The sequence below is a fragment of the Hippocampus comes genome, unplaced genomic scaffold (genome assembly GCF_001891065.2).
Source record: "Hippocampus comes isolate QL1 unplaced genomic scaffold, H_comes_QL1_v1.1 scaffold409, whole genome shotgun sequence".
NCBI classification, from domain to species: domain Eukaryota; kingdom Metazoa; phylum Chordata; class Actinopteri; order Syngnathiformes; family Syngnathidae; genus Hippocampus; species Hippocampus comes.
The window spans coordinates 632,184-645,003 of NW_017804828.1; the positions used below are offsets into that span (position 1 = coordinate 632,184).

Consider the following 12,820-nt stretch of genomic DNA (forward strand, 5'->3'; position numbering starts at 1 on the left):
TGTGTGTGGTTTCAATAAAGAACGGCGAGTGCCCTGGGAAAACGCCGCTGTCCCACAACTAACAGCCTACGGTTTATTTAAAGATTTGTTTATTTCCATTTATGAATGACTTGAAGTCGAAAGCCAGAGTTTTTAATACCCGCGATAATGATCCCTAATCAACCCTCATGTGTGCAGCATAATGTATAACGTTGACTTTGCATTCCTGCCACAAAACAATTGAGGAAGTTGGTCACTATATGAAAGAGTTGCAAATATTTCTATGAATATCATTAGCGGTGGCCACTTTTCTTTGTCAAAACTTTGGATTGAAGATAAAAGCTATGAAGACACAGTTCAGAGTGAACAATAGCTACGAGAAAAAGCCCGAAAGGAGTGACGCACATAAACCTCCCCCGGTATGTCTGTCACAAATGCTCGCTCCGTAACCCACAAAACACACATGATAAATTTGTTTATTGAGGGAAATCACTATGTTCCAAACTGTGTTTTGAGCTTGCAGGTCGCGGATTAGGCAAGGTAGCTTTATTTATGTGGCACATTTCATTCACAAGGCTGTTCAATGTGTTTCCCGCAAGGACACAACACATAAAATAATTTACAAATGGTACAGTTTACACCATTCAGAAGCACAGCAGAGGAAACAAAAGTAGCTCACCACAAGCGCATGGCTACACAGCTCGCACGCCACTCGCCGCATTCATGGAACTATAACAACAAACCCTGGTGAGAGCATAGTAAGGGTGTGCCGATACATTGATCGGTAGATTCATGGTGATGCGACATGACAATTCTATACCCAACAATTTTCTGATCCGTGTATCCTCACAAGCCTATCCCAGCCGTCTTTGGGCAGTAGGGGGACAATCGCAAGGCACACCGAGACAAACAAACATCCGCGCTCACACTCACACTTAGGGACAATTTGGAGTGTTCAATCAGCCTGCCATGAATGTTTTTGGAGTACCAGCAGCAAACCCACGCAGGCCCTGGGAGAACATGCAAACTCCACACAGGGAGGCCGGAGCCGGAATCGAACCCGGTACCTCTGCACTGTGAGGTCGACGCGCTAACCACTGGCCCACTGGGCCGCCCTGACAATTCTATAATGATTCATTAATGTTCAAACTCAACCTCTGCTCACCGTTCAAAGCTGAAAGTCGTGCATGCCACCCAGACACCCGAAGGAACAGACCAGATTGGTTCATCAGCTTTAAAGACTAGACTTTCATGAATATGAAAACGAAAAGGGCATTGACATCATACACTCCAGGCGTAAGGCATGTAAAACAAATTTAATAACACTTTTAACACTGCTAACATACACCTCACACATTTACAGGTTACAGGAGAAGACTCCACCTAATGCAAACGCTAGCATAGCTTCTCACTTTTGTCTTGACACTGTAATTATACTACAGCGATGTCATCATAGTAGCGTGCACATTATAACGGGAGATTTTAATCCGACACACTTAAAAGAAGGTAGCACATTAGATCACGCTAGCAAAAATTTTAAATATGCATACAGAGCCTCACAACTTCCACATTTAGGCCACCTCTCTCTGCTCCTCACCCTTTCGTACACTTCTCTGTCAAGGAGAACACCCTGTCAGACCAGAACAATCAGGCCACCCATCTGTCATCATCATAATTTCATGCCAAATCCAAACTGTTATCATCCGTCTGTCACTCTGTCATCGTTATTTAAACCACGCTCCTGTCTCTTTTGCTCCTGTCGTACTTCCAAGCGACAAATGCTTAAGCGAACACTGATTGGACAACTACTAGTCAAATTTAGATTCGACCAAGGCAGATAAATTGGTGTTGTTTCAGGCGAGTTTAGAATCCTTCCATGGGATGTATGTTCACACTGAAATTTGAACAGGCTGCACACATGATGGATTCGAAAGCTGTTGAGGTTTAACGGAAAAGTTCACTCTCACAACTTTGTTTGACGACGCTGATGTTAGTGATGATGCGCCAACATTCAACATTACCGCATCGCCGCAGCTGATGACCTCTGGGTGGCTCCAACGAACCAATCGTAAAGTCCACGTTGCTCCAAAATATTCCTTGGATGGCATTTCCCGAAGAAGAATGAATATTTTACATTCACCCCAGCAGGATTATGTTCCAGAAAATTTTAAAAAGCATATCAGTCATATTAGCGCCGCGCCAACTCAGCTCTGCTGTCAGCCAATTAGCCTCAATTGATGTTGCAACAACACGCGCCGTCTTCATTCTCACATAAGGATGCACTTTTACAGCCTAATAGTGTGCTACCACAGAGAGATAACAAGGAGGAATTATGACTTGTTTGTTTTTTTACAACAAAATCTCCAGTCCCCGTTGTAAAAGCATCTGTACCGCGGCTGTAAAATGTTGGAGATTTGCAAAGTGGTGACACCGGTATGGCGCTGGTCTGTGACGCCAAGCTAAAAAAAAAGATACTGACAGAAAATCATCTTAAATTTTTTTCTTTCCGGTGAATCAGAAGCCATTGAGATTTGCACTTTGTTTGCACATTGTTTATACACCCGGCCCAATCAAATGAAGGTCAATTCATTTCCAGCGGTGTGCTTATGTCTTAAGCCTGGTCAGTGTATCTTGCTTGTCATTTTTTGAGTCACCCCCACTGAAGCAAATTAACAACATTCTAGCAACTGTGGGCATGCGGTTTAACACATCTGCCTCATAGTCGAGATGAAGGATGGAGTTTGCATGTTCTCCCCATGCTTGCGTAGGTTTTCTCCTGGTATTCTGGCTTCCTCTCATATTCCCAAAACATGCATGGCAAGCTGACTGAACACTCCAAATTGTCCCTACGTGTGAGTAGGAGCGCGGGGGGTTGTTCGTTTCTGTGTGCCCTGCGATTCGCTGGCAATCGGTTCAGAGTGTCCCCCGCCTACTGCCCGTAGACAGCTGGGATAGGCTCCAGCACCCCCCGCGACCCTTGTGAGGATAAAGTGGATCAGAAAATGAATGAATGCATTTGAGTCTGAATGGTTGGTTGTTCCAGTTCCGGCCTTCCTGTGTGGAGTTTGCATGTTCTCCCCGTGCCTGTGTGGATTTTCTCCAGGTAATCCGGTTTCCTCTCACATTCCAAAAACATGCGTGACAGGTCATTGGAACACTCTAAATTGTCCCTAGGTGGGAGTGTGAGCGCGGATGGTTGTTCGTAATCACTGGGGGTAGAATCGTGCCCTGCGATTGGCTGGCAACCAGTTCAGGGTGTCCCTTGCCTACTGGCTGAAGACACCTGAGATAGGCTCCAGCACGCCCCGCGACCGTTGTGAGGATAAGCGAATCAGAAAATGGATGGATTGACGAATGGGTGGATGGTTGTTTGTTTAGAGGTTCCCTGCGATTGCAACGTGACCACTCCAGGTTGCACGAGGTTCCTAGCTCACCCTTGACCTTAAGAAAGACGAGAGCTCGAGAAAATCGCTGGGCTCAATCTGCATTCTCCAACATCACTCTGTCCTTGTCAACCTGGCGTCAGGCTTTTATGCAGAGTGCATTGTAGATGTTACATCAGATATAATGATTTGATGCACAGAAACTCTTTGCACTTGATTCCTGTCTACATTAAATCAAATTGGGGACAGAGTTTGGCAGATTTCTGAAAAAAAAAATGCTCTCAGCCAAATGATGATGCATGCCTTAAATAAGTGTTGAACACCGTCAGCTAATGGAGGTTTAAAAAAAATGCAAATATAATAACTTCCCATTCTGGCCTGCTCCCACTCAACTGTACTTCAGTACATATAGGCATTGCTTTTTAAGACTGCTCATCGGAAATTATATTTGATCATTATAGAAAGAAAACAGGACATTGAATAGTCCTTGGAATGCCACGTTTGTGTACACATCATGTGACCTTTAAAAATGTCTCATATTACAAGTAGCCAGTGAATCCAGTTTCGAATCTGACTTCCCTGTGAAATATCTGGTTTAGTTCACCTTCTCATTCAAAGAAACAATGGCTTGTCATTTTTTTTTCTCATCACCACACAATACAGTTGGAAATGAAAAGTGTGTCTTTCGTGTACGTTTACACGGTCCGTGCTGACCGTGGTTATTTAAATGTCTGTTATACACTTTGATTAAAATACTTTTACCTCCAATACAATGAATGAAAAGACGTCAGGTTTCCAACAAACTCTTCTCCTTTTAATGAAAGGTCTTCTTGTCCAATGGAATGACAACAAGCTTGATCATTTGAGATCAAGTGTTTGAGGTTTAGCACCTGCCATTAAAAACTCTTTTCTCTTTTCTTGTGTAATGTGTAACTTGATTACGAGAGGTTGTTATATAATCTAAACCCCAATCCCTAATGTCATAAAAACAACCCCCCTTGCCCAAGCTAAAATCAAAAATCCAACACTGAGCAAACTGAATGTGCCGTCCATCTTCTTTGACGAATTCGTCAAAGAAGATGAAAAATGCAATCTTGTGAAGTGGCATTCTTCACCTCATGTCTCAGTGTTGACAAGATGTTTGACATTTTTGATGTAATGAAACTTGGTGTTGTGTTTGCCATCTCCCTTGAATCTGACATCAGTGACCTCCCATTTTTAATTTGTATGCAAAGTTATATGTTTCAATCAAAAACACGGATATCTCCTTTTTAATAAATATGTACGGGTGCACCGCCCATGACAAGCAGCACAACTAATAAATAATTAGTTTTACAGAAGGTCTTCTTGATATGGACAGGCACCAAAAATATGTCCAACTAAAATAGCCACAAATTGATAGAATGCCTTGTGAAATAAAAAAAAAAATATTCCATCAGAAGAATATTATTTGAATCACAACTGTTTGCCAGGTGCTGTTTCTGAAACAAATCAGACAAATTATTATCTTTATGAAGTAAAAAATCAGAAATCAATTTTTGCCATATAACATTAACCAAAAAGCTATGATTTAGCAGTACAAATAAAATAAGATACATATATATATATATATATATATATATATATATATATATATATATATATATATACCGTATTTTCCGCACTATAAGATGCACCAAAAAGCATTCCATTTATTCAAGAGCCGACAGTGCGCCCGATAATCCGATGCGCCTTAAATATGGATCGACATTCTGATTTCTTGGACGTAGTATTTTGAATGTTTTGTAAAGCGCTTTGCTACAGCTGCAGCTGTTGTAAAAGCTCTATATAAATAAAGAGTATTATATTGTATTATATTTCCTTAAGCATAGCTCCATCTAGTGGATCTGTAATGCAACCGCAGCCACTATTGTAGCTTATATTCGATGCGCCTTATAATGTGGTGCGCCTTATATAGGAAAACAGTTTTAAAATAGGCCATTCATTGAAGTTCCGCCTTATACTCCGAAGTGCCTTATAGTGCGGAAAATACGGTAATTGCTCCGCATACCTTTCCCTGCTACAACACTGATGACAATTTTAGCGCATTGAATCTGTCAAAGCTGTAAAATGTCAAAGTGACCGTTGAAGCCTTTTTTTTCTGTATGCAGCCCTCTGAGATTGTTTTTTTATGTACACTTATTACATTAGAAGGTCCACTTGTATCCCTATCTCTTGCCATCAGCCTCTCCTTAGCCGGTGTTCGGATTTTATACACTAGAATTCTTAACACACTTGCTAGCCTCTTGAGAGTGTGTGCATTTATGTGCAATCCTCTTAGTTCCAAGATGATGATTAGTTGGGCTTCTCACTCTGAGGTGAGGCCACGCATCACTTTTGTGTCAGCACACTCCAAAGCAGGAGACCGATGCAGAACAGTGACAAGGGAAAATTATTCATTAAAAAAGTAACAAGATATAAGTCCTTCACATACCAAAAGCAAAAAAAAAGTTTTTTTTTAAACCACGGGTGACCCTCCGGTTTGTTTTTTAATGAGCACTCACAGATAAAAAAAAGCATGCCATCAGTACTGAGACATTTCATTGCCCGTGGAGAAATGCATTCATAAAATAATGCAAGACATTTGGACTAAATGGATATTTGTGCTGTGTTTTTGCACGACACATACGCACTTTGGAGGCATGTCAGGTTCAATTCCAAAGTTTTGAGGCGAGTGGGCTGGAGTTGAAGTGGTGTTGCGTGGAGTGTGTTTAAATGATGCCTGCATATGAAGAGGAATTTAATGGTTGAGACTCTTAATGCAGCCACCATGTGACAAGCATACCAAGCAGAGCAGTTGTGTACAATGGCTCCTTTTGTCAACTCGGACTCTGATTCTTGACAATGACCAATCAGCCCTCAAGTGTTTTTGGCTCAATTCTAATTTTTAAAAAAATGGCCCTAAATACCCTCAAGTAGTTTGAAAGTGTGTTGAATTTCACAGCCTGATTGATGCCGTTTCCAAGCAGTGTAATCAATGCAGTCGGGAGTGTTATTTTCTACATGTGAGCGCACAAAAGTAGCTTTACCTCAAAGAACTCAGTACTTTTTTGAAATTTGAGTTAAAAATAGCCATATTTTCATCAGTTGCTCGACCTGCTCTGTCTTTACACATCATTGTTGTCTCGTTGGATTCATTTGTTGAGAGTCAATGGATGCACAATGCATTAACATGATCAATTAAAGGCGGGAATCGCAGAGTAACTCGTGATACAATATCCATCCATTATCTGAACTGCTTATCCTCACGAGGGTCGCAAGCATGCTGCCGCTTATGCCAGCCGTCTTTGGGCAGTAGGCGGGGGTACACCCCTCAACTGTTTGTCAGCCAATCGCAGAGCACACATAGACAATTTAGAGTGTCCAATTCACCTACAGTGCGTGTTTTTGGAACGTGGGAGGAAACTGAAGTACTCTGAAAAAATCCACGCCGGGCAGGGACGGGGAGAACAGCATGCAAACTCCGCACAGGAAGGCTGGAACCCGGAATCAAACCCTGGACCTCTTGGGTTCATCGGTCTCCAAAATGTTGTGCCATTTTTCATTTGGTCTGCCAATATGTTCTTTGGCAAGTAACCTCTGCAGCACATTTTTTTTTCTTCGAACAATGTTACTTTTGAAAGGAGCTTCCTGCCAAAGGCCATTTTTAAGAAATATAGAGTAAATATACTTCACTGACTTGAATACTAGTTCACAGGTCAACACAGATGTGAAGCAGCAAAATTGGGATGGTGAAACATCCAATAATCACTGGAAGCACTATTTACATATTTATTGGATTTTCTCTTAGAATGTTAGAAGAGCGTCGGTTGAAATTTCACAAGAAACGTTTCCCAGCCGTATTATTCTCTCTCCGCATATTCATTCTATTCAGAAAAGCACATAGTAGTAGAGGTGGGAGCACAATGGCTGCGCTGTTCCAGAACGCAGGTATGAGTGTGTGGGTGTTTCTGTCAAATCACACGAATATCTCTGACGCTGCACTCTTGAGAGGCGCCATCCCACACCGTCAATGGAGGTGACATTTTCCATTGTGCATCTGAAAGCTTCGTTGAGATGTCCTGTTTGCAACATAACGTGCTCTCACTCTGAACTTAATCTCACAATGCTATGTGTCTACATGCTGCCATGACAAATGTGACCTTTTCACAAAAGAATTGTTGGCCTCATGATCTTAAATGTACCTGGCATGAGAATTTCAAATAAGTCAGAACTGTAAGATCATTATACTATGATAGCTTATCACTGTCCCTGTTGATACAGTAACTGTAGACTAGCATCAAATCATCAATACCTTCATTAAATATCCATAACATAAATATAAAACTGTATTGTTGCTGATTGTTTTCACATCCACAAATCATCGCAAATCACTTTATCATGATGCACCGCGAACAAAAGCCTGCAATTTCCACCTCGAGTAATAACCTATGACTTAATTATAGATTGCGTGCTCTCTCTTTTGTCATATTGAAATAAGGTTTGATACCTGAGAGGTGGCCAACAAAGAATCTTGATATGTGGGAGACTGGAAACTTTTCCAAGTGCACTTAATTACACTTTTGAATGCCATGTCTACTTGATTTATTATATAAGAATTGGTGCAGATAATAAGTGCATGATGTTTAAATGAGAATAGCACTTTGGAGTCTAAAACTGGAAAGTCGAAGAGAAGACCTTTGTAAAAGAACACATAGGGCTCTATTTCTGTACACTGTGCATGTACAGTATGCTCGGGTGTAAAAAACAGGCGTATCTTGATTTTTGTGATCTGCAATCCTTGTTTAGAGTGTTTGGGAATTCAGCAGACCATGCTGGACGTTCTGTAGGGTGTTTTCTTTTACACACCCCCTGCACACCGGACAATTTGGTGGCAGAAGGTAGAATAATCTTTAGACCTGCTAAAATCAGGTCTAAGTTGTGGCGCAGGTTGGTATAACTCAATTTTGGTGTGTTTGATCGCAGCTTAGGCAGCACAGAATCTGCGGTCTGCTGACACGTATGGTGGGTGTATTTAATTAATAAATATGAAAAACACATGCACTGAACCCTCTAAATAATTGCAGAAATCAAGTCATTGTACACACTGTTATTATTATCATCTTTATTAAATTTTAAAAATCCCACTCCCTGCCCGTGGCACAGCTATTGGGAGGCAAGGGACACACGAACGATTGGGTTGGAGCGTGGGCTCACAGTGCCCACTTCACAGTGGTGACCTCTCTGATCACCCTTGGCCAACTTGACATCATCCGCCCGTGGAGGTCTGATTGCAGTTCCTTAGACGATTACGTTGCGCACTTCGATCTTCTGAACGGACTGTGTATTTCTGTTTCCGCAATGTTAAAAGACATTGCGCCTCTCGTATGCTGATTTTAAAGGGAAGTAGAGGAGGTCGCTTCCATTGGCAGGCGGGAAGCAAGTCGGCTGTGTTCATGGGCACAACGGCGCACAAATGCCCATTTGTATCACCGTTTGGCTGCGAAAATACCAAAAGAAAAAGAAAACTCCACCTACGTGCACAATTCGATCACACTTTTGCGCTAAACTCACGCTGGACACAAAAATAGAGCCAATCCTGTTTTAGTGTGCTGAAATTGGTCAAAAACACGTCATGCACATGCATGATGCTCAGTGGTATGGACGGTATGTCACATTTACAAGTACTATATGCTGATGAAAGCTATTCGAAAGGCAATGTTGATTGATAGCAGTTAGTATGAGTGTAGTTTCATTTCAAAAGCGATGCCAGCACAATCTTTTCTGTCATGTTTTTTTTTTCTTCTAATTTGTGTGTACAAGGATCATTTTGACCAAATCCAAATCTGTACGTTGAAAACACACACATGCCATACTACTAGTAGGTGGTGATTTTGGCATTATTTAAGTATGTTTGACTGAGGGGGGGGGGGGGGATTTTGAGATGTGATTGCAGCCCCCAAAGTCACTGTGAGAATCGTGTGGAAAGATTTGGAGACCTGCTCGTCCTCGTAGCACTCCCACATTCATGAAGGACTATGCTGCTTTAAGCGGGTCCAAAGGCCGTTCTTCTGCAGACTGCAGAGCAAATTAGATCAGATGAAATAGAGGACATGGACCCTGCTGCCATGTATGTGTCTGTCACCATATCGGCTTTGCTTTCGCTATATGGCACCTTTAAAGGCAGTTTGAGGGAGGACACGGCTGCAGCCAATATTATTTCTTGGAGTTAAAAAGCACGAACAAACTGCATTCACATCAGGCTTTAATTTAATCGGGATTTGTGCTCATCCTCCTTGACTGCAGAGTTCGTCAGCTGAGATAATTAACTTTGGAAAGACATCCCATCATCCAAACAACACTGTGATTTATTTGATTTGAAGCGTGTCCACTCAGGCAGCCGTTTGATAATCTCAATGTGTGTTTGTGTTTGGAGGGAGGTGTAAGAGGGATTTGTTTGGAGTAATTTACATCCCCTCTGTGATTGGCTGATTAGCCGTAGCTAAACTTTCGGGGCAAGCACAGCGTCGAGAAGTTCATAGTGCACAGAAAACGTAGGAGAAGGAGAAAAAGGAGTCGTCATGGCCCAGAAAAACAACCGTAAGTTATGGTGAATCTTCTTGAATTTTCTGATTACTTCAGGAATAACATTTTGGAATTCTGTGAGGTGTTTGTGGTCTTAATATTCTCATCCGACGATGCTTTAGGAAACAATGTCATCCTAATTTGAGTTCTGCTTTTTCCACACGTTTACATTTGCTCTTTGCATCAATTTGCAATAAAAATTGCCCTAGTCGAACGAGAGTGCTGTTCTTCGGTTACAAATCAGAAAATCCAGGAGGAATGTTGTTAAAGCCGCACGTAGATTAGCCTCCACTGAGCTGTTCCCCCTGCTTCCCTCCTTCAGTCCAGGTCAACATCAGGGAATACCGACCCTCCGATCATGGTGTGGTCACAGAGTTGTTTGGTGACAGCATCCGCGAGAACATATACCCGGCCTTCTTCAAGTCCATGAGCCACTCTGACCACGTGGGTGTGGCACTAAGCATCTCCATGGCTGGCTACGTGCTTGGGGGCAGCTCCTACTTCCAGGCGCTGCTCTTCGGCGCGGCGTGGGCCGGGTTCATCTATTTCTGCTGCCACGAGATCTACGAGGGCTACATGCTGAGGAGGCTCAACACAGACATGGCTGACATCCAAGCCAACTACTTGGACAACCCAAATAATGGCTTCTGGGTGGCAGAGGCAGCAGACAGAGAACTGTCCAGGGTGGTGGGCATGGTGGCGGTGATTGGGCGAAGGGAAACAGAAGAAGGTGAGCAGCGTAACAACTTGAACGGCGGTATGAGGACAGGATCATCGGCCGACGGGAGCGGCGATAGCGGCAAGATGTCCCACTTGGCTGTGGCGTTCCCGTGGCGTCGTAGGAAGGTGGGCTCCCACCTGACACAGCGGGCGTTAGACTTTTGTAAAGAACGGGGCTTCGCACGTCTTGTGCTGGATGTCAGCTCGCCACAGACGGGGGCCGTCTCGCTTCTCCGAAAAAGTGGCTTTATTCAGACGTCGACGCACAACGACACACACGCCAATCGCTGGATCTCCAAACTGGCCAGAATCAGTGTGACACGCATGGAGAAAATCCTCTGAAAGACTCAATGACTTCTTCCCACCTGGACTGTGCAGCACATTATTCTAATTGCATGATGCAAAGCAACTTTAGTTGGTAGTTCCTCATGTAGTGGCCTCCACTTGAATAGATATCCGGCCAGACTTAATTACTAGGTGTCATGCACTTGACCAAATAAACCCCTGTCCTCAAATAGATGCCTCCTTTTGTCTCGTCAAGAAGACATGCAAATGGTTGTAATTACATTTAGGTGTCACCTTGTGTCACAGTCGACTACCGAACCACAAACACTTCAAAGCAAACATGCCTTGCGTTAAGCTGTAGTTGACCAATGAATTTAAAGAGATAAATGGCTTCAGTTTGCGGTGATTAGCAAAAGTTGCTACGTTTGTGTGATCTGAAAAAAAAAACAACAAAAGACCCATTTCATGTCCACTGGAGAGAGTTCCTCGCTGGAGGGAGAAAAAGAAAGTCAGCAAGAAGTTGGTGTTATTCCTTGTGGGACAAACACAAGTAGTCGTGAAGTGCCAACAAAAAATAGGAGGATGGAGCGGTTGTAATACCATATGAAATAAATTTACTCTAAGACCTTCAGGAGGATCAATTATACACAAGATGGATGGATAACTCAACATTGATTATCAAAAAGCACTTTTTGCATTCAGGTTTCAGAATGGCCTGTCCCTGGCCTGGCCTGGCTTCTGTTGCTTTTCTATTACAAGGACCAACCAATAGTGGTTGGATCAACTGCATTGCATGTGATCCTCCACTACATATTTTGCAGTGTGTGGGGTTCTGCCAAAATGTCACGAGCGCATGAGTCTCGGCCGGAGGTTTTGTGGGGTGTCAAAAGATGAATCACAGGTGCACAATGTGGTGATGTCACAAATTATACAGTATTCTATTAAATGCACAGAAGCTTTAATACGGATTAAAAATCCATTCAAGCAAGAGAAACAGCCGCCCGCCGCCAAGATATCAAAATATGTACGCATGTTGCATGGCTTTATTCAGCTGAATGAAAGTGATTTCCTTCTTTCAATATATTCCCATTTTTATCTTTGTTGTCGATCATGTCCTCTTTCTGTCACGACCTCTGTTCCTTGACTGGAATTGTGCAATGTGCTGCTGCCCTTCGAGAGGAAAAAGTAGTAACACAATTTATGTGTACTGTATATACTGTCTGTTTGTGACATGCCCACAACCGGCTGTCTCTTGCTTGCTGAAAAACTGGAACTGGGCGTGTGCAGAGGAGTCCCTTGCTGTTTCGCTTAAAGAGACGCCTACATCTGTTGTCAAGTCAGATGACAGTGAGTAGGACTACGTTGGAATCATTTCTGAGGAATTATTCCATTGTGATCCACAGCCTCGAAAAATTGTAATGGAAAAACAACCACACAGGGCGGATCGAGGCTGTTTTGCAATAGAAACGACACAGTGAGAAAGATATACCGCAGAATAAATTACCGTATTTTCGGCATACCTAAAAGCATTCAATTTTCTCAAAGGCCGACAGTCCGCCTTATAATCCGATTCACCTTACATATGGATCAATGTTCTGGTTTCTTGGATGTAGTATTTTAAATGTTCTGTAAAGCCGTTCGTTACAGCTGCAGCTGTAGGTGAAAGCGCTACATAAATAAAGCTCTATTGTATTGTACTGTATTCCCTTTTGCGTAACTCCAGCACGATTGTAGCTTCTATTCTCTGCGCCTTATAATGCCGTGCACCCTATAAATCAAAACTGTTTTAAAAAAAGGCCATTCATTGAAGGTTCCTTATACTCCAAAGCGCCTTATAGTGCGGAAAATAC

The 12,820-nt window shown here is 42.6% G+C and overlaps 1 protein-coding gene across 1 annotated transcript; it reads left to right on the forward strand.

The window, feature by feature from the left end:
* The first annotated feature begins 9,809 nt into the window (after positions 1-9,809).
* LOC109513340 (probable N-acetyltransferase CML6) lies at positions 9,810-11,488 on the forward strand. Its single transcript, XM_019865730.1, has 2 exons — positions 9,810-9,980; positions 10,288-11,488. The coding sequence occupies exons 1-2, from the start codon at positions 9,962-9,964 to the stop codon at positions 11,025-11,027; spliced, it is 759 nt and encodes a 252-aa protein (XP_019721289.1). The 5' UTR covers positions 9,810-9,961; the 3' UTR covers positions 11,028-11,488.
* The last annotated feature ends 1,332 nt before the right edge of the window (positions 11,489-12,820 follow it).